Below are 23,811 nucleotides of genomic sequence, written 5' to 3'. Positions count from 1 at the left end.
ATAATACTGTAACAGGGTTACTTCCTTGACCATAATCTGTATTTGAATATTACTCAAAATGCTGTATTTTCATGGGGGAAAAAAATTGATGTGTAGGGAATTAACTACAGTGTTGATATTGTTAAATTTAAAAATTTAAAGAGTATACTGGCTAAATGAATGTGTTGACTATACCGGTATGTTTTCCTGTTGCATGTGTGCAGCTGTATTGTAGATGTTATTATTGAGGTAAGGAGATACCTCTGTTTTTCCTTAAATCTAAAGATATTTCCTTTTCAGAGACAAATACTGGCAGTTGCTTAAGTCTGCAAACTGTCACATTATCTCTGCTGGAAGCACAGAAAACAAAAACATCTTTTCAGAAGGATGTCGAAATAAAATGAGATGAGTAATTACCTCTTAATGGTAAATGATACTTTTTCAGAGTACAGTCCTTCTTGCACAGGTTCATACATAGCCCCTACTATCTGAAAAATAAATAATCTAGAGTTTGTTGAAGAAAAACACTCCATTATTTATTTCAAGATCCCGTATGATAAACATTGTTTCTTTATTGATGGGCATGACATCAGCAGCTCTAACTTGCAAAACAACTTAAACACATCTTCTAATGCAGAATATCACTTCCAATTGGGTATCCACATTAATGTATATAATCACTGCAGACTAAAGTGCTACAATATCAAAATCAAGGAAACAACAAACACAAACCCCCAATTATTTATTTTAATTTATGAAATCTTCCGAAGATGTAGATACACAACGCTGTAGAAAATCCAATATTATTACATCAAGCAATTTTATATATCTGAAGCTCCTATCACTAAATGCAATGAGTAAAATATGCTAGTCTGAGAGGTAATAAGAGATTAATATTTACAAGCAATTTTTGCAATTAGAATGGCAAGATACCAACTCACACAATGATAAACACTTGTGCTCATTCACACACTAGAACTGAGAGCAGTTTGTGCATCTATAACCTTAAACAAATTCCCACGGATCATGGGAACACATGCAGAAATAACTGGTACATTGATCTCGCAAATCTGAATACCTTAGTAGCCAAGGAGAGCATATTGGTGCTGTAAAATGGTGGGTTCAGAGTTGCCATCTGATAAAGGATGCATCCTGCAGCCCAGACATCAGCCTTTTCTCCATACGGTTCACTCTTTTCAACTTCAGGACTAAGTAGAAAGCAATGCAAGTCACAAGCATTGAATGAATTCACCTAGAAGTAGGCTTATTTTCTAAAAAACCCCACCCAATATTTAGTTAGTCACTACAACATAATTTCAGAGCACACACAATTACATTCAAAAGGCTGCATTTATTTCCTTTATCAGCCAAATTCTTTAAGAGGAAGCACAATTAATAGCTTTTCGACCTCTACTGAAGTTCTTCTCATAACACTAGTGGGTTTTATGTTGTTCACTTGTCCTTTCCACTCATTTTATGTCTTTGGACTTAATGGATACAAGTGAACTACAGCATTTAGAACTTGTTTACAGTATGGCATTTCAATAAAATGGACTAGAGAATAAATAAGTATATCACATCGTCTTGTAATTCAGATATCAGAAAGATTTAAATTCAACTCCCATATTTAGAATGCTAATGGATACAGGTTTGCTATTAATGTAAGTCAATAAACTTTACTCATTGTATCATTTTCATCCTCTTAAAACTACTGTAATGCATTTGTGTGAGGATGCAGCGTGGACACTCAGCAGCCAGCCAGATGACAATACAAAAAAATATTGTAAAGATCCATTTAAAGCAAATGGAAGAAGGCAGCAATTTCAGACTCCACTTCCCTTTTCTAATTTCTTCAGTACTTTTCATGAACTTGGATGATAATAATTTATATTAGTAGGTATATTCTGATGTTGGAGGTCAAGTCTTAGCAGTAAGAGTCATATCACAGGATGTGGTTTGAGGGTTTTTTGCACTTATTTTTTTCTCTCTGTAATCATTCAGAGATACAAAAACTACTTGACTTCTTTCATCTGAAAATCAACTTGAAAACCTACTTCTTTACGTTACCCCCTTCAGCTTAGAATTTGGAACCACTATATCAACTTCATAATTATACTACTGATATCTTTGGTAAAATGCCTTATTTTGGACCTGAGAGGTACTGTGTAAATTCAGTTAATGATGCTAGAAGATGTCCTGCTGCTATGTATAAAATGCAGAAAACAGATTTTTAAAATAAATGGGATGAAGTCCCAAGATAAATTATGATAAGATAAATTAAATTCATTTAACAGAATAGAAAGGCAGAACAGAGGTCACAGTGCAGGAAGGTGAGAGAAACTAACAGGTCACACACTTCTGATAAAATTGATCAAGTGAGATACAGATTCCTGAGGGAAACCTAATTAGCAATTTTTCTTGAATCTTCTGCTGCTGTTACATAACAATAGAGTGGAATACGGGATATTGAATATGGTGTTAGAACAAAATAGCATTTCTGCAATCACACTGTCTGTGATGGTCTGTGACAGTAACTCACGACTTTGTGGAAATTTCATTTTTATGTATTAGAAGTGTCTATTAGAGTAAACATCAGTATAGCAACTTAGATAGATGGTGAGCTCAGTAAGGCAAAGTCCCTGTCTTTGTAAAGTTCTAAGCATGCTCCTATCCAGAAAAATAAATCTGACTTGAATTCCAGTCTTTCATTCTAGTGATAATTTTCATGCATAGAGATCAAGTTAAAAATTACTATTTTTAAAGGACTAAATTATATTAAAATACCAAATTGAGATTATTCAAGCCAAATCTATGTAACTATGCAAAATGCTGCACAATGCATAGCACTCACAGGAAGAGTAAGTTGAATACAATCATGAGAGAAACAGAAGCACCCATTAGCTGGCCTGCAGAATCTTGTGTTTGTGAACAGCAGAGAAGAACCTCGCTTGATGTCCAGAGCAAACAGACTTGAAAAAAATAATGCTATGATTTGGAAATCACAGAAAGAATATAGTGCTGACAAAGTTGTAGTTTTAGCATGGTTTCACACAGATGCACAATAGCTGGAAGTTAATGAAGTAATTTGTTCTGTTTATTCATGCTGAAAGATTTCGTGTTCTAAATGCACATCTAACGCCTTTTTCTTTTCCCTTTTTTTAATCAAAAGGAGGACTTGCAGCAGAGTACTATTTGATCTCTTCTTCCAGAACAAATGTCTTAGTCAGAAGTCTCTGATATTTAGAGCATTAGGATGACCAACACCATAAAAAATACTGTCTCATGCTTAAGAAATACTTTAAATTAGCTAAGTAATATTTTTTTAAGGTGACCATGAAAGTTTTAGAGCAAATATAAAATCCCATACTTATATGATGCTATACTTCTATGGTTAATTCATACTGTAATTTAGATTTTTTAAATAGGATTTTCAAATATTATTTATTTGCTTTTAAGAGATGTTGTGAAATCCCTCACCATGCTCTCCAGGCTTGCCTCACCATCTGCTAGTTATAAATGTGGGTGGGGTACAGTACTTGTTGACTAGCAAAACAGTTCTGCAGCCAGTTGCATCTTTTGGATCCACGCTGTTGAGGGATGCCAAGCAGAGAAAGTACCCACTTCTGTTCCTATACACTGACACCCACAAACAGGAGGGTGGTGGGAGTACATATGGTTTGCCTGATTCAGTTGACAACTGTGTATAAACTGTCACTGTCTGGTCAAGACCAGAAAGAATGAGTAGAACCAGTCTTACTCACAAACACTGAAAATTTAAGGGCATAGTGGTGGTATGACCTTTTCTCGGTTTATTTGTAAAGGCAGGATTCCTCTTTAATTCTTAGATTTAGAGATCTCAATTGGCTGAAAAAGAACAATGGTACTAATTAAATTTTTAGCAAACAGATGTCTGCATCAGTTTCAAATGTATTCAGTGTCAAAACAGAACACAGAACAGGGGGGAACTCTAGTTGATAAAGAATGACATTTCCATTGCTTCAAGGGCTGCTTTTACTGCCACAAAGCAGCAGTATTGATGCCATGCTCTCTGATATCCACAGTTATTAAAAGTGGTGACAGATACTTATCTAATTAGTAATTTAATTCTTGCAGCTAACATATTCAAGATAATCACTGCAGTTTTCATCTAAGTTTACAAATAACTGGTCATTTCCAAATTACATATTCAAGCTGAAAAAGCTTACTCCAGGAACATTATGTTAACTATAAGGGGGTCCTTTACTAAAAAAATGTCCGCAGCAAAAATTCTTCTAAATGAAAGACACAAAATTATATCTACAGAATAAGTGTCCTAATTCTCAGCATCTAACACACAATTTTATAATTGTTTCTCAGAAAGTTCACTCTTGTTCAATATACAAGCATTGTTTTTATTCTTAATAACAAAGTCTTCTATGCCAAAAGCCTTAAAATGAGCCATTGCTTAATCCAAAGAGTTACTTTTTTTTTCTTTTGAACTACTTCTACAAAATTTTAAGCAGCTACTTTAAATACAGAAGATAGCTTTCCGTACTACCCTACATTTTTAATTAGGATTTTAAAAAAATTATAATAACCAAATGTTTTCAGTATTTGTGTTACTTGTAAGATATCAAACACATTTAACTAAATCATCTCTACATGGCCTTGGAGATATTTTTGCAATCAAGTTTTCATTTATAAGTTTGCTTACCGATGTTATTTTGTCATGGTTTTTCTTTAAGAATACTTTTAAATTAAAACTGAATCTGCTATATTTGCACTAACACACAGCTATATGATAGAGGACTATCCTCACTCAATTAGCTCACATTCACATCAGTTATTAGTAGACAGAAGTTTCAAAATGAAGAAAGAAATCCTGAATTTGGAGAGGGAAGAAAAGAGGAGATGGGGGAATGAAGCATTAATTTCCTAGAGTTTCTAAAACTTATAAAAAATGTTGTCAATACTATCAGGCTGACTTTATATGGGGCAAAACCAGTGAAGATTTCCCACTCTGCACAGAACTTCAATAAGCCACTTGTGAGTTATCTTAGTACAGTGTTCACTGGTGCTTCCAACAGGTGTAAGAACATGCTGGTATATGGCATTCTATAAAGTATGAGGACTATTTTCAAATAAGACATGGTTTCAACTAGACAGTTATGAAACCAGTGTGAAAAAAACTACATTTACTCTATAATCAGTTCTCTGAGTCACAGAAAGAAGGGGAAAAAACTACAAGGAAAAAAAAAAATAGCTGCTCACCATCAGCATCATCCCAAAAGAGAAAAAAAAATAGAAACCCAGTTGCTCCTTGTCACAGTTTTTCTCTGGCTAGTTTGCTGTAAGCTACAGATACACGTTCAATATTATAGCTTCAATAATTACCAGTAAAAACAATGGAAGAAGAAACAAGAGCCACAAAACTGACAATTTGAATAAAGAGCTCCTGAGAACACTGCTGTTAGCTATTTGCATTTCTCACCTACATGAAGAATTCAACACAAGCCTTTTGGGAATATTCTGTCTATCCCTTGAGTGATGAAGTAGGAAAAGGATTTTCAATTGCTAGTCAAAAATTTTACTTTCACACTTTTCTATTTTGAATGTAAGGCCAAGTAAGTCTATAATAATTTAGTATGTTGCCTTCTAACTTGCTACCATTTTTTCCTCATTACAAATTACGTTACATATTTTTTTATATATATATATATATAAAATTTTCTTCACAAAAGACATCTTTTCAAGCATTCTAAACTTCTACTGACATTTAGAGAAAAATTCATCATTTCCATCATTTTTTAAAATGTACAGGAAGAAATTTACTACCTTCAGATGGCAATTTTACAGTGTCATAAATCCTCTTGCCATCAGGTGGGGAATGTAATTTTGAGAAGGGTGAAGTCAGCTAAGAGAGGCCACTTTCATGTGTAAGCTCTCTCATCAGTGTAATCTCAATATTTTTATTTTCTAGTCCAAGCATTGCCTGTCTCTGCCCAGAAAGTTCCTCTATATTCATATAATTTAGTCTATAGAGAGGCAAAACTAATCCACATTCAGTGACAGGCCACTAACAGTTGTAGGATACAGCTGACTATATAATGCCTGCCTTGTGTTTTTCTTAATGTTTTTCAAAAAAACCTAAACACTAGTTTGATGTGGAAGAACACTCTTCACTGCAACTAGTAATAAATTTGTGTAAAGTGTCTCAATCTAAAACATCAATAATCACTGAAAAATGTTCAAAACCAAGATCCTAGCAATAAACCACTGTAAATCTCAGCTACACTGCTGTTGATCAACAATTTAGGGAACTCACTAACTCACTGCTTTCTTTCAGCACAAATTCAGTACCTCTCTCTCTGAAGCAGAACCACATGTTTTATAATTTACTTTTTGGGTTTTTCATCTCACACTTTTGAAAACAAAGATATGGACATCCAGTTAACCTTCGACAACTGATTTGTATTTCTTTGCATCTACAAACCTTCAAGTTTTGATGTGTGCTAACTTTATATACTATTGCTTAGAGATGTCAAATATATTAACTTTGAAAAATAATTTATGATCTTGCAGTATAAGACGACATTGTTCCAGAACACATGAAAAACTGCCATCAACTCACTTCTAGTTCACCCAGATCACGTATTAATATAAATCAAATGACATTTTTTAAAAAGTTCATTCCATTGTTCTTTACTCCTATTGCTTTGTTAAACAAAAACCTTCTTCATACCTAAGTCATTAAATATCCAAGGCAGAAGCATGTTCAGAGCACCAAATCCTCTTACAAATTCTTAAGTGCAAAGAGTCACTCATACCTACTTTTTTCCCCATCAAAAACTTAAAGTGCACATGAAACTGTGAAGACCAGGACAGCCCCACATGTGGTAAGTTGTTTAGGCTGTATATTTGAAAAATATTGACAGTCAAATGGTGTCTTGCTCCTGCTGTTCCCACTCACTCTTTTCCACCACTGTCTGCTCTCCTGTTCCAGCACAAGTACCTCTACAGCTGTATTATACATCAGACCAAAGACCCAAACTATTTTTTAGCCAGCTCAGTTCTCTAATCTAGTTTATCATTACGTTTACGCAAATGCTTGTGTTTGCACAGGAGTACAGCTGTTGCAGTTTGGTTTTTTTTTTCACAATTGGATTTTTTCCCTTTAATCATTTCATTGACACAGTTTATATCACAGAAAATGTATAAAAAACTTCTGCATATTTCTTACTAGTTCTTCTTTCTGAGAACAAAGGCTATATAAAAACCTGCTGAAAAGAGCAGAAGAATCTCATTGTGAGGACTTCTGTTTTCATACTCAGAAGTAGAAGACCTGCAAGTTACATTCAACTACTACATGTTCTCCATCTTTGAACTCCTCACTTTTTTATCATGTGCAGACCATTATACTTCCACTGCTTTTACACCTATGAACTTTTAGTGCTAGAGAAAACAAGTGCTAACTTCAGCGCTTTCTGAATTTCATAGAGCAATGCACTTCATTGCACAAGTGTCTTCTTAAAAAGTATCTTTAAAGCTGAAGGATGTATTTCATGGATGTTCATTGAGACATCAAAGTTTCCCAAGAAATCCATATCTAAATGTTCTCATGATTGAATACATGGAAAACAACATCTTCCAAAAATTCCTAGATATGGCCGTACTTGCTGGGACACCACCAGGCAATTTCAAAGTCTCTGGCATAAGTATCAATGGCTGCAGTAGAACAAAAGTAGTTGCCAAGAATTCTTGTAATGTAAAATGTCATATGTACTTGAAAGCACGGAAGACATCAATATGACAACTTCCTTTGAATGTAGTTATACCAGAAACAGTTTGCTAACTGGATAAAACAATCCATGCTTAATTTGACATTGTTGAACAATGAATTAAACAAACAAACAAACAAAAAAAGTATGACAGTGTCTGTTTAATGCTATCTAAACTGAATTAAAATCTCTACAAGTATGAACATTCATTGATTTCTCATAACTGTGTGTGTGTGTCTGCATGTTTATGTATGTCTCAATATATATGCGCATACCTATATATCACAGAAAAACAGAATCACAGAATAAGCTGAGTTGGAAGGGACCTACAAGGGTCATCAAGTCCAAATCCTGGCCCTGCACAGGACCATTCCCAATAGTCATGCCACGTGCCCAAGAGTATCATCCAAATGCTTCTTGAACTCTGTCAGGCTTGGGGCTGTGATCATTTTCCTGGGGAGCCTGTTCCAGTGCCCAACCACCCTGTGGGGGAAGAACCTTTTCCTAATATCCAACCTAAACCTCTCTTGACACAACTTCAGGCCATTCTTTTGGGTTCTGTCACTGGTAACCACAGAAAAGAGATCAGTGTCTACCCCTCCTCTTTCACCCACGAGGAAGTTGTAAACTGCAATGAGGTCTCCCCTCAGTCTCCTCTTCTCCAGGCTGAACAGATCAAGTGACCTCAGTTGCTCTTCATACGGCTTCCCCTCAAGGCCCTTCACCATCTTCACTGTCCTCCTTTGCACATTCTCTAATAGCTTAGTATCTTTCTTATATTGTGGTGTCCAAAACTGCACACAATATTCAAGGTGAGGCTGCACCTGCAGAGCAGGACAATCCCCTCCCTCAACTGGCTGGCGATGCTTTGCCTGATGCCCCCCAGGACATGGTTGGCCCTCCTGGCTGTCAGGGCACTGCTGACTCATAGTCAACTTGCCATTGACCAGGACCCCCAGGTCCCTTTCCTTGGCACTGCTTTCCAGCACCTCATTCCCCAGTCTGTACAAACACCCAGGTTGCCCCATCCCATGTGCAGAATCCGGCACTTTCCCTTGTTGAACTTCATATGGTTGGTGATTGCCCAGTCCTCTAATTTGTCAAGGTCTCTCTGCAGGGCCTCCCTGCCTTTGAGGGAGTCAACAGCTCCTCTCAGTTTTGTGTCATCTGCAAACTTGCTTAGTATCCTTTCCAGTCCTGCATCCAAGTCATTTATGAAGATGTTGAAGAGCACAGGGCCCAAGATGGAGCCCTGTGGAACCCCACTAGGGACAGGTCACCAGTCTGATGTTACCCCATTCACTATTACCCTCTGTGCTCGACCCGTGAGCCAACTGCTCACCCACCACATAATGTGGTTATCCAGCTGTCCTGGACATTTTGCCCAGAAGGATCCTGTGAGAGACAGTATCGAAAGCTTTACTGAAATCCAAAAAGATTACATCAACTGGCTTCCCTTGATCAGCTAGCTGGGTTACCTTGTCATAAAAGGAAATTGGGTTTGATAAGCAGGACTTTCCTCTCCTGAAGCCGTGCCGGCTGTGACCAATGACTGTGTTATGTGTGTATATGTATATCCATACTCCTACTCAAAGATATATTTTGGGTGTCTAGAATTTTCCAGCCAGAATGTTTCATTGCAAAACAAAGCAATTTGGGAGCACTCAGCGTACAGTACTATTGAGTTACATTGTCTACAAAAACTGGGAGAACTCTCAGCATAATGCAAGATTCCAGGTATCAACAGGTATCCTTTATGTTGACCACACATCTATTTGCAATGTTTTTTCCCATCATCACAATAGAGCGTCTAGGCATATTGGGAAAATATCTCATAAAGATACAAATCTCATAAAGATACAATATATCATAAAGATACAATTCAGTTGGAATCTGGCCTTCTCGTCTACCTGCTGTATTTGTCAATCTGCAGAAAAGACTTGCTGGGAGTCAGTGTTTAAAATTGCTCGGTCTTCACTTTTTTAATAATTTTTTTCAAGGACAATTTAAAAAGCCTTGTAGGTTCTATTAGAAAATGTGATCTGAAGATCAAGCTGCTTCTTTCTTCAGTTGTCTTACTATTACCGAAGAATGTAATGAAGTATCACCTTTCACACTGTAATAAAAATACAGCTATCTAACTAAACTCTGTGCCCAGCTGTTTCATCTTTTTTATGCTTCTGAATTTTCAAGATTATCATATGCATCTGTGAGTAAGCTATAAGGACAAATCAAAGTATCATTAATACATAATTTAGTGTTCCATTATTACATACAGTTCCTCTGGGAGGCTTAAAACAGAAAAACACAATACAGTTCTAATTTACACCATTATTCCTTCAGACATATTGTGGATCAAAGTCTGAAACAACAAGAGGAACTATAAGCCAGATTCCGAAACTTACAAAATAAAATTTCCTTTCAGTGTGATTTGTTATTTATATTATTAAAATCAAGCATCACTGTACAGTCCATACATCTGTTCTTATTTATACAAAAATATCTAGCAAATTGTCAAGCTGTCAGTTTAAAAAGAAATGTTGTAGACAAATTGTATCTGTAAGTTGTGGCAAAGTGTTATCCATATACATAAAAAACCTGAAACACTCATATTCTAAAAAGGTACTGCTAACATACATCTGACAGGTACTTCTAAGACTTAATATCCAAATTTCATGTAAAATGGTTAAGGAACTGCCTTAAGTCTGTAACTCTATAAACTGCTCAAGAAAATATTTTTTTCCTTTTATCTGTGGAACAGAAATCTGAACATTTAAAAAATGGCAAAGGATTTTTCTAAATGAGATATATGCCTTTAGGAATGAACTTCAGTCAGTGCCTTTGTCCAGCTAACCAAGCTTATAAAGAAAGGGCATAAGTCTTTATATTTTAAAGGGAGATACGGAAAAGTAGGCATCTGCAAAAAGATCTACAAACAGTAGCAAATCCAATACTACAACAACTCTAAAATAAACCTCAATCTTTAATAACTGATTTCATATAAGGTGTCAATTTCACCTAACTTTAAACTCCTCTAAGTTAGATTTATGCTCAGATCCCTGTGTAGCAAATGAAGAGAGATAGGCACATCAGGTGGTTGATTCATCTCATCCTAAAATAACTGTTTAAGATAGATGAGATGAAATTCATTATTGAAGTGCCTATTTTTTCCATTACTTTCAGTAATCATATACCTTCTTGACTGGAATAAGACGCCCAGCTTTTAAATTGCTACATATCAGCAAGGTGAATCCCAGTCACACAGAGACTTGCTTCTAACAGTAACTTCTGTTTCACAGTAAGGTATGAATTAGATGACTTTGCAAGTATTTGGATTTGCTGGGACCTAATATACAAAATAATTAACTAATAACAATTTTTCTGTCTAGCAATCACATTCAGTATAGATTAAATGGAAAAAAAAGGAAAAAAGAACCCACCAAAAAAAACAGAAAGAAAGTAGGTAGCAGAGAGATGAAAATTTTACCTGAATAAAACAGTAACTTTATTCTCTTCTTTTACATAGAATTTAAAATTCCCAAATCTAAATAAAGGCCATTGATCCAAATGCCCCCCAAAACCATTATGGAAGTTAATAGATGACATATGCACACAGACTCATAACATAATAATCTAGATATAAATTTTTTTTATATATTAAAATGTATTATTTGATAGACCACTTACAAACATCAGGTGAAAAAGTAAGGCTACATGGAAAACTGAGCAAAGACTAAAGAGAAGGTAGGATAAGGTTTGAGATAGAGGTTTGAAATCTGGCTACCATGAAAAAGCAAGTAAGTGAACAAAGGTCACACCAGAAGCTAAAGCCCAAAACACAAACAAACAGAGCAAACAGTTTTAACTAACCATCAAAGACAGCAAACAGTCTATTAAGGAAGCATCAAAGACAGCAAAATGACATATAATGGCACTAGAATTTGAAACAGCACATCATATACTGAGCAACAAAGTAAAGCAGAACAAGAAATAGTAAGATTTAGAAACAGTAAGGTTTTGCCAAGGTATCAATAGAGCTGACATCTAAGATAGAAGAGAATGGGAAAAGCAGAAATAAACTCACTGAAAGTATTTTAAGTCCTGTAGTTCAGATGTCATAGGAGCATAGTTTATCTAAATGTAGCTCAATTAACAATACTTAAAAGAAAAAGGAAAGAAGAATTCTAGCAAGTAAATACCAGTAACATTGGACTAAAAGACATTTACAAGCTCATAAATTAGTTCGATGAAATGACTAATCTTATTCTAATAAAAAGTGTTCATCCATTATTATTATTAACTCTTCCATAGAGATAATAAAATAATAATTATTATACATTAAAATAATTGCTGCACAATTTATACAAGTTCTATAGAAATAACTATTTCCAAGAAGTACACTGCTGGTTTACAATGTGTTACAGCACTAGAATAGCAGGTTTTTTTCAACATAGCAGTTTAAATTCATCGTGGAGTCTATAAAATTATTACATACTACACTCTAGCCCCCAACATTAAAGTAACTCTTTAGAAGCCAGATCAGCATCATTCACTTGTTAGAAAACAAGTACAGAAAATTGTTTTCACACTCTCTTTGAAGTAAAAAACCTATGCTATGACTTTAAGCTACTTATAAGCCTTTTTTTTATCCTTAACAGAAGAGGCAAGACTGAGTTCAAATTGTGTCTTCATCTCTCTAATTTTCTTTCTACAAGACCTAATTACATTCCTAAACTCTTCCTGAGTAGTCATCCCTTTTTCCATAATCGGTAGGCTCTCTTTTTTACCCTAATTTCCTTCAAAATCTCCCTGTTCAGCCAGGCTGGCCATCTTCCCCGCCAGCTTGCCTTTTGGCACACTGGGACAGCCTGCTCCTGTGCATTCAAGACTGTCTCCTCAAAGCATGTCCATCCCTCCTGGACACCTTTACTTTCAAGGGTTGTTTCCCAGGGTACATTCAGAACTAGTCTTCTGAATAGGCCGAAATCTGCCCTCTGGAAGTCCAGTGTAGAGGTTTTATTGATGGCCCTTCTTGCATCCCTGGGTATTGAAAACTATTATTTCATGGTCACTGTGCCCCAGATGGCCTCTGACCACTGCATCTCCCACCAGCCCCTCTCTGTTTGTGAACAGCAGGTCTAGTGGGGCCCCATCTCTGGTAGGCTCATCTACCAGCCGGAGCAGGAAATTATCCTCTATATGCTCTAGGAATCTCCTAGACTGCGTCTTCTCTGCTGTGTGGAGTTCCCAGCAGACATCCGGCAGGTTGAAGTCACTCACGAGAACAAGGGCTGGTGATTTTGAGACATCTGCCAGCTGCTTGTAGAATAATTCATCGTCTTCATCATCCTGGTTGGGTGGTCTGCAACAGACTCCCAACAGGATGTCAACCTTGTTGGCCTTCCCCCTGATTTTGATCCACAGGCCCTCAACCTTATTGTTACTGACTTCAAGTTCTACAGAGTCAAGAGACTCTCTAACATACAGAGCCACCCCTCCACCTCTCCTACCTTGCCTGTCCCTTCTGAAGAGCTTGTAGTCGCCCATGGCAGCACTCCAGTCATACGAGTCATCCCACCATGTTTTTGTGATGGCGACTACATCATACAAATCATATCACAGTACTGATTTATGCAGTGTTCTCACAAGATATGGCTATAAACAGAAGCAGTGACCAGTACTAGAAAAGAAATCTGGTTAACATAACACAGTATGCAGACTGACTGTGTAGTCCATAAACCAAAAGTAATAACAAGGAGTATTTTATCCTCCACACCGGAGAAGATGTAAGTAAAATAGTACCTCTAAATTACCACTAAAATGAGAGTTTCCTCAAAACACCACAGCAAGAAAACTCTTCAACTTTAGCACAAAAAGCCAAATCTTACTTAACATGGTTCTGTGCGACAGTTTTCTAACAGTTGAGAACAATTTTGTTTCAGAAAGATCAAGTTAGTTCGTCAACTAAAGTGGAATCTTCTTGCCCACTTCTTCATGACTTCTGAGGGGTCTTCTCACAGTTTCTCAACAGCTTTTCAATATCAGTAAAGTTCTCAAGGAATTGGGATTCTCTATTCCATCCCAATCTCAAAATTTATTTCATTTCCAAGAGTTTATCTAAATTTTTCCTATACATATCCAATTATATATATGTCTATCTTGATCTGCTTCCATATGTCCCTTTTGTAAGTTACAATCCTTTTTGTGAAACAAAGAAATGGAAGGTATAAGTGAAAGGAAACATCATTCTCTATAACCATGGACAATTGCTGTGTCTCTTCTGGGAAGGCCTTCAAGACAGCACGATAATAAAGACTCTGCCACCGTTAACTTGGAGCAGATTGTTTCTGGTGACTTATGAGCTGGGAAAAGACTTTGGGATTCATTACAAATTCCCTAGAGCAGTTTTTTCCACAATTTTTAATGTAATAAGTGTAAACACATCAATTTAATACATCTGGGGTTCTAAACATACACATTGCTGGATTCTTTAATTCAGGAATATAACCAATTAAAAGGAATTTAATTAGTATGATAGTAGAATACAATCAGTATGAAGTAAAATTAAAAACCATCACAATTACAAAGCATAATTATATGAGGCCCTCTCTCTAAACATAAAACACCGTCTGCTGTTACTTTATGATGACACAGGGTTTAAAACATTGCATTAGCAAATTGATTCAGTCAAGCCCAAATACAATTATGTTTGGTACATATAGTGGTATGTTTTTATCTGAAACACTCTGAATAATGCTGCATAGCCAAATTTAAATAATAAGCATCAGACACTACTTTTATTATTTATTGTTTTGTTTCTGTACTATATTGTCTGCTCCAAAATGGTGGGTTGTAACTCAAAATACCCAGAACTATTATCCTGCCAATTCAGAAGAAAGTAATTTCTGCCATTCTAAAATGAAAATGTTGTCTCATATCTCTTTGTCTCCCTCCTTTCCTTTTTTTTTTTTTGGGAAAACTAATATTGGTAGATATGCAGTCCCAATGTTTTGACTTTTATAGCCTTTCACATCTACTTAAATCATATAAAAAAAAAAACACAAAAAAAATCTAGTCCAAGCACTGATTAAGACAATAGGCTCTGACTTCTGTTCAAGACTTGTGTTAAAATACTCAATCAGTTCACTTCTTTCCTTGTGAACAGGTTTCTATTTCATAAAGCCCACTGTCATACACAGTACTAACCAAGCACCTTGAAGGTGGCATTCAGTGCATTCAGCTGTTTGCAAAGCCTTTTGAACATTCTTAAATTACTATGACATTGGAAAGATTTTAATATTTTAGCCTGTCATTTTAAATATTACTCAAGCATATATTTTAAATACAAAGACATCTGTACTTTACCCTTGTTCTTTTTTCTGACTGCAGACAGACAAGGATCACTGCTTCTATGATTTTGCTTGTGTAGTAGAACTGACAACTAATGTCCCAAAAGACCACTTGAGAGACTGCAACATGTAAGTGACACTTTATCCTCAATCCTGCATCCAAATAACTGGACGAAGAGGTAGAAAGAAAATTGCCAAAGTCATAGCTCTTATGTGAGCTTCCATGTACAAAGACAGGGTATGAGAATAATAATAAATATAGTATAAGCAAAAATTATATATAAAAAGAGAGTATTTAAATCTGCAGAACACTACTTTCAAACCAAAATTTCCTACAAAATATTAAAAGACCAAAAGACATCAGTGAACAGAAACACAGGCATCTAACAGGGGATAAAAGGAATTGAACCTAGATTGGATAAGAAAATTACAACTCAGTGACCCTGAGGATCACTGGGGCATGGTTTTGACACCTCTGACACGTCTACTTTTAAACTGTTGTTTAGAAGAGCACAGTAACTTCTCATCAACAGCTTTTCTGCCCAGTTATAACTGAACAAAACCAATTATTTCAGAGAAGCTGAAAAAGATGGCACACAACTAGTTGCACCAAACTCTTATTACTCTTTAACAACCCAAACTATCACTCACAGATTGAGTGTCACTCAGAGACTGTGCTATGCTTCAGGAGTATTTGGAGAACCAATTGAGGCAGCCTTGCCTTTGCTCACCATGAAGAATTCCAAGGATTAGTCTTCAAGGTATGAGACTTGAATATTTAACATATTACAAGGTCTCACCCTTGAAGCCATTTTAGGATTTAGTGATTTCTGGGGAATAAGTGTCAATCATTATCATATTGGCGCTAGGAATTCAAAAGCCACAATTTCAAAAGTGGCATCATGAATTATGTTCAACAACCAAGCGCCTAGGTTCTTGACTTCCTCTTAACTCAGAGCAATCAGTAGCTCTCCTGATAGCTTGGAACCTTTACTTGCTACAGCCCAGGAGAAGCATTCTCACAGGTGTAAGGCCATCACATGTGGTGATGGAAATTGATACCATTTACATGCATCTTTTTATACTTTACACCCACATTTCTTTATTATACGGATATTCCATATATATATATATGTGAATAAGTTACTACACAATGTGAGAAATAGAAACCCAGTCGGGCAATTTCCAATCAGAATTTTATTATATGATAAAAGCAAATTCAGCGCTGGGTGATCAGGGAAGGGGTTCAACAACTCCCAACGCCTGTCACACCCAAAGAAGACATTTGTTCTACATTTATTTCCAGCTACTACATGAATATTCATTATACATAAGTATAAACATTACACATTGTTAGGTACACGAGTATAAACATTACACATTGTTAGGTCAGACATTCCACAGATATTTCTTAACAAGAATGTTATCTATAAGCATCCATAATATATTGTTAAATCAGACTTTCAGCAGATGTTCGCTTGTTATCTATACAAAGTTATAAATTTTAAGAAAGGTGCTATTATCTAGCTAACTAAACAAAATTCTCTCATTATAAATCCTACACAAGGTAAAAAGGGAGGTAACTTGTTTTATGCTTTTATAGGGGCCCAATTAACTTTTACGACTTGTTTTTCTTTTCTCTCCAGGTCATATTGACCTTACACTGTTTTCTCTTAATTAGCTCGAATCATTTTCTCAGTTTATCACAACAATCACAGTTAGTTCATTTTTGCAACAACTTAACCCCCAGTAACTACCCTGTGCAAGAATAGACAATAAAATAGGCAGGCAACCAATTATGCAGAGTAGCTGTGGGTGGATACCTTCCACCTTGTTCCTTATTCCATTGTAACTTGCCTATCTGCTCCAAAAGAGTAACCTTGAAGACAGAAGTCACTGGACTGAATGTTGTATGCAGGAGTACTTACCATGAGTATAGAATGGTTCCTACTACTGATGCAAGTTTGCAGTTTTCTTGCTTCTGCTTTGCAAGCCCAAAGTCAGCTATGATAAAGAAAAAAAAGATTCACATCTCAATAGCCACCCTCTCTGCGTGACAATCAGTGCTCATTCACAACAGCTGAAAAGTTAGGAAAGGGTTGAAAGGAGGTTTGGGATTTTTTTTTTTATCTTTTACATTTCACAGAACTGGACCATATTATCTTTCTGTCTCCACATTCATCAGCAACTTATGTTTGAATCAGGCCTAACCGCTTTAAAAATATTTAAACACACCTCTAATGGTTTCAATCCAAACTATATAACCAGTTTCAAGTTTCTATTAATATATTTCAGTAAACTGTATGACAATGGTGAGTATCTAATAAACAGTGATCTAATGACCAAATTAATGCTAATTATTTCACTTTCCTTGAAATTATGACAGCAGAAGGGCAGACTTTCTCAGAAATTTAATTTCAAATGTGTACAGGAGGATCTAATAACTTGATAGTTCATGTTCAAAGACTGCATTTGGTATTGAAATAATGCTGAATCTTAGCCTTACCTTGTGACAAAAGCTGTAGATTTAGATGCTCATGCAGTTATGTTAATATAAGTGCCTCTTGTGTAATTATTAGGTAGTCTTTCACAAAATGTCACACAAAGTGTTTAGAGATGATATTTTTAATCAAAGTTCCATGCAAGCACTTCAAGTTTTATTTTTTCAATTCAGAACTTTACTGCTGTCTCAACAATGCAGCTAAGATACATCATACTAATTCATTAAGTCTAAGCAGAAAGATTAAAAGAAAGCTATTGTACTTGTTAAACCCTGTTAATAAATTTTGTATGCTAATACTACTTCAGAAGTGGGAAGATTTGTGTGTAAATAACATAGTTTAAAACATTTTAAGACTCCTGTTCTACTTAGAGCCCATACCATGCCTATTCCAATTGCTTTGAGTGACATAATTCACAAAAAATTTATTTCAGAATGTTACCACTCATAAAAAGCTGCAGATCAGAAGAAATACAGGTAAGAAAAATTAATTTCTGTTGGTTCTTGCTCAGTTCAAGCCTTCAGGATCTGAAAAAGAGTAGATCTCTAATTCAGAAAGGGCCTTTGATAAGAAACCCAAATCTAGATACCCAAGACACAGATCATTTTTCTTTGAACAAAATGTCCAAAGGACTAGCTCTGCAGTGTTTGGGAAATATAAGAAGAAAGAATACTAAATTAACAGGATCCCTGAGAAGCCTCCTTTTGCCTCTGAGTTAAGGCAGTGCTAAGGCAGTTCACTCCAGGGAATATTAATCCCAAAAGGACCAGAGGTTTTTGCAATGTTGATACTTCCTTGAATTAATTAGGGTGAATCATTCGTAATTCCCTCCTTTGGAATCCTTCAAATAATATTCTATGAAGAAAGAGTATTAAGACATTACAACAATCAATAAATTTAGTTCCTGGTGCTTGAAAGACTTAGTAAAGGAAAGATGAAAGCTGGATATTTCAGTTCTGGAAGTAGTCTATTTTAAATCAACATTAGCTATTATCTGGGGAAAAAAAGAAAGCAAGAAAATCAGCCAGATAGAGTAAATATAGTCTCTTCTTTTTAGGCTCAAGTCCTCAGAAATGGAAAGAAAAAACCCTTTAATTGGCAACTGCTTTTTCCAAATTCTGCTAAATTGTCTTGACACCAGCAAGAAGCTCCTATATACAACTGGTGCTGCCAGAGCTAAGGAATGTAAAGCACAGGACAATCAGCTTTACATTAAGCATAAATATTTTTTCATAGCTTTTCAAAGCCTGTAATACAGAATTGAATGAAAAAGAACTGGCAAATGTTGAACAGCATTGAACTAGTGAAATTGCTTCTTTTAATTTATGTAAGCATCTATCTGCAGCTTATAATTTGGTCTACAAGTTTTAATACTCCATGATTATTTGGTATTTGATGCCAAAAGTTGCTACAATAACTAACAAACAAATGAAATACCTTCTGAGAACTGTGAGAGGCCTGCCTTGCATATCATTAAATGAAGATACGACCATACAGGAAAATGACCCCTGTTAACTGGTGAGCATTGTTTCAGCTATGAACTGCAGCTTGATTAATGAGGACCCACTGCAATAATTCATATTTATCAATGTCCTGAAACAGGAATTGTGAGAGAAAGATAACTCAATACTTGTTCAACTTCTTATGAACTTTACCAACATGTCACCCTTTAGCACAGAGAGGCACTTGCATAAATCCTTGATCTGATCTAATGAATCTTATGATCTTATTGGTCACTTCTGAAATTCAAAATTCTGCTTATTAAAGAAAGCATTCTTCCTGAACTATCTCAATTTGTCCACAGTTACTCCAACTAATGGTACACCAAGCATTAAGACATAGCTCTTAAGTATGGGAAGCTAGACCTAACCTTCCAGAGGCTAGACTTAATTTACACATACTTGTGAGGATATAGATGCATTTGATCACAAATCTCAGAAATTTCAGAAAAAAAAAAAACAAACTTACAGCTTCCAAATATTTTCCTACAGTTTCTGTTCTCACACAAAAAAAAGCAACCTACCAATTAACAGAAGTGTTGTGAGTACTTGCTGGAACTGTATGAATGCTGACATATGATAAATATCAGTAGAATAAAAGTGACCAGAGAAAAATGGAAAAGAAGAGCCCTTAAAGAATCATACTCAGAAAGTAAGTGAAAGCTTTGTAAACCACTAAGTTAGATGAACCAAAACAAAGTCTGGAAAGAACAAAGACAAAGAGATAGAATAAAACAGGAGGAAAGGAGAGGGTAAGCAAGCCATCCAGCCACTGCCAACATCAGGATGCAGAAATGCATGTTTCATCAGTCCATCCAAAGGGGAAATTATAAGCTGATCTAAGTGATTCAAAGAAAGATGAGCTTGTAGCCCTCTGATATAAAAAGGAACTATTCCTGCATCTCTCTTGCACAATCTCTGGAAACCAGATCACATGACATTTGTGTCTTGATATGTTTAGCTCACCCTTTTTCTAGGCTATCTCCATGCTACTTTAATCTAGTCCCAAATCCAATACTGCAGTCCTAAAATCATTGGCTTGTCTGACACTTGTTGCTCTCTGTAGTTTTGCAATGCAGGAATAAAACCGGCATTACTGAGGCAAATTCCTTCTCCCCCCAAAATAACAAACTCCCTCATTTTGACTTTTAGCTTGTCCTATTTCCCAGAAATTAAAAATTACTCCTTTTGCACTAAAAACAAAACAAACAATGGTTATTCTATAGTACATCTGAAATTAAAAAAAAAAAAAAACTAGTGGATGACACATTTTCCTGAGGAAGCAGTCTTGGAGCTCTAATGGTACCAATGGAATGATCTATCTGCCCAAAAAAAGAATTGTCTGTTGCTGCAAAATAATGATTGCTTTTATCTGCACATTTCATTTTGGAAAAATTATACATTTTCCAGTTTTAAATACTATTTTAATATTTTTCAAGTTCATGTGAATTACATGCATAACACCACTACAACTGTTTGTACCATCCTAACACTAGAGTTTGTAAATTGAGAGTAATGGTAGGTAAAACAACCTAGCCAACAAGTTTTCTAAAACAAGATTTCCATGGCAATAGTTTTTGGTGCTTTGTCTACTGTGAAACCTCAACTGATGCAATTTCTTTACAGCTAATTTCTCTAATGGTTCGAAGCTTGGCATCCTTAAAAATAAAATATTATTTTTAGTCTATTCAAAGACAATAAAAAACTAACAAACTTTCACCATTACATGGATTTTTATACACTATGGCTAGATATGCAATTTCACTGGCAATTCATTATCAATAGACACGTCTCTCCACAGTATTATCAAATTTACTACATTTTGAACTCTGATTGTAAACATTAAGCCTTGAGAGTTTTTCGACTGTGTATCAGGAATCTAGTAAATTAAATGTTAATTTTCTTCTAATTCATTAAAAAATAGTCAAACAACCACGCAAGACAGTCTTCAAACAGGAAGAAAAATTAACACAGTATGATAGTCATAATCCTTTAGAATCTGAAACACCCCTCTTCACTTGTTTTCATTTGTTTATATTGTGTTTAGAGTAGCAGAGTAAGTGATAACAAAGTAAGATAGCTTCAAAAAAGATTAACACTGTGGAAGAGCGCATGAAGGGAAGATAGAACTATGGAACAATAAGTAGGCTGACTTGACTAGTATCTTAACCTCCTACAAAATGATGTCTTCAGTTTTCATAATAGGCGAATTACAAAAACTTTCTAAATCTTAGCAGTCTCTTTAAATGAGCGCTTTAGGTACATGCAGTGCTTTTTTCTCTTTTTATTGACAAATAAATATCTGTTTTTTCATTTGCTATTTCATTTCCCAACGATTTCAACTAGTAGATTTATCTTCTACAGTAAAGACAAGAGGAAAATTATCCAGATATTACATCTTAACAACACTTATTTCATATTTGCACATTTGCTGCCTTAATTTATATTTGAACCCTATTTGAAAATGCCATTAATTCCTCCTAAAATCAAATATGCACAGAAAAACCAAAAGCACAGCAAAAAAGGAGGATGAATGGAATATCAAATTCATCACATATGTGAACTTCAGACCTGCTCATGTCAGATTTTCATTGTGTACCCACTGAACAGTTTCTTTCTCTAAGCTGAAGGGCTCAGGATGAGGCAAAATCCCTTTGTTTCTCTTCAGCAAGAAAGTTTGTCAGTAACTTATTGAGTTACATTAATTCAGAGTATAAAATTAGAAGTTTAATTTTATTTTCCCTAAAAGCATATGCCAAAATCCAGATAATTTGCAATTTAATCAACAGTAGTACATACTTACTCTACTCTTTCCCATCAACAGAATGGGAACAGAATTAATTTCTCCTCATTCCCAAATAAACCTTCTAGCTATTCTATCATTCTCCTTTCTGTATGCTGTTATCAAATATCTCTAGCTTAGTTGGTTAGAGCATGTTGCTAATAACAACAAGGTCTGTGAGTTTGATCCCCATAGGGTCCACTCACTTGAGAGTTGGACTCTATGATCCTTGTGAGTCCCTTCCAACTCAGAATAGTCTGTGAATGCTTTGTAAGCAGTCTACTGTCAGTTTTGTGAAGCTTGTAGCTTCTGCACTAGAACCTGAGCATTTATCCACATCTAGAACTACAATTTGTAAAGAAAGATGCAATCATGCCATTAATCCACCAAGAGTTTTCAGAATGTTTCATTTACAGTGTCAACATAAACAAGTGGAAGATTCCACTCAGCCTATTCTGAAAATAGCTTTGAAAATAAAGCATTTCCTTGAGCCTTAGTACGAAGGATAGCAATTCTGACAATGACTATTAGTTAAATGAGCCATATAACCTGCTAAAAAACTAGCACTGATTCAAGTGACTTTGAAAAGTAGTGACCAACACACAACAGACACTGGTTATATCCACTTTATCTCATGGCCACTGCTTCTCTGGACATGGTACAGAATCCAGACCCAACAGGTCTTCTAAAGCATTAAATAAGCAAGTATTCTGAATTTCAAAATTAACAGGTAGCCTTCTGTAGTGGTTTTCTGTGGGGTTTAGTAGCAGCGGGGGGGCTACAGGGGTGGCTTCTGTTAGAAGCTTCTAGAAGCTTCCCCTGTCCCGTGGAGCCAACACCAGCTGGTTCCAGGATGGACTTCCTGCTGCTGGCCAAGGCCGAGCCAATTAGAAGGAACAGTAACGCCTCTGTGATAACATATTTAAGAACAGAAGACTGTTGCGCAGAAGAAATTCCAGCCAGGGAAAAGTGCAGTGAGAACATGGGAATAACAACGTAGACGCTAAGTCAGTGCAGAAGGAGGTGGAGGAGTGCTCCAGGTGGCAGAGTTGTGGCCCCCGTAGCCCGTGATGAAGACCATGGTGGAGCAGCTGTGCCCCTGCAGCCCATGGAGGACCATCGGGATGCACAGACCCACCTGCAGCCCATGGAGGAGCCCATGCTGGAGCAGGTGGATGCATGAAGGAGGCTGTGACCCCATGGGAGGCCCAGGATGGAGCAGGGTCCTGCCAGGGACCTGCAGCCCGTGCAGAGGGAAGCCCACACTGGAGTAGGTTTTTCCCAGGTAGGACTTTTGGCCCCTGTGGGGGACCCACATTGGTACAGCTCATTCATGAGGGACTACACCCCATGGAGAAGTGACCCACGAGACAGCAGTTTGGGAAGAACTGCTGCCTGAGGGATGAACTCATGCCAGAGAGGTCCATGAAGGAATGTCTCCCATGGGAGGGACCCCACGGGAGCAGGGGAAGGACTCCTCTCCCTGAGCAGCAGCAGAAACAACAACTGACCATAACATCCATTCCCCGTCCCCCTGCAGCACTGGGGGGAGGAGGGAGAACATGGAAGGAAGGAGGGTTGGGGGGAAGGTGTTTTTAAGATTGTTTTATTTCTCACTCTTTGGCTCTTATCCTGTTAGTAATAAATATAAGTACTATCCCCACATTGAGTCTTGTTTTGCCTGTGAAGGTAATCAGTCACTGACTTCTCCCAGCTCTTATCTCTGCTCATGAATTCTCAACTGTTTTGTTGTGTTTTTTTTTCTCTCTCCTCTATCCAGTTGCAGAGGGAGAGTGAGAGAGCAGCTGTAGTGGGTACCCGGTATCTGGCCAGGGTCAGCCCACTACACCTTCTTCCAGCATCCAGCAAATATTTGAACTTTCCAAGTCTCATTCAATTCACTGTTCTGACACTGCATGGCTGCCTGCTATGATTAGAAATATA

At 36.3% G+C, this 23,811-nt stretch overlaps 1 protein-coding gene across 1 annotated transcript in view; it reads right to left on the bottom strand.

Annotated features, from left to right (window-relative positions):
- Positions 1 to 23,811, bottom strand: part of NEK10 (NIMA related kinase 10) — a 91,754-nt gene that overhangs the window by 42,099 nt on the left and 25,844 nt on the right. Inside the window, 3 exon segments of the mRNA XM_025895402.2 lie at positions 397 to 467; positions 1,058 to 1,187; positions 17,014 to 17,089. Coding sequence (XP_025751187.2) covers positions 397 to 467; positions 1,058 to 1,187; positions 17,014 to 17,089 — 277 coding nt within the window.

Source organism: Manacus vitellinus, unplaced genomic scaffold, assembly GCF_001715985.3.
Source record: "Manacus vitellinus isolate BGI_N305 unplaced genomic scaffold, ASM171598v3 scaffold_3_pilon, whole genome shotgun sequence".
NCBI classification, from domain to species: Eukaryota; Metazoa; Chordata; class Aves; order Passeriformes; family Pipridae; genus Manacus; species Manacus vitellinus.
This window is presented reverse-complemented; position numbering and strand designations above follow the sequence as displayed.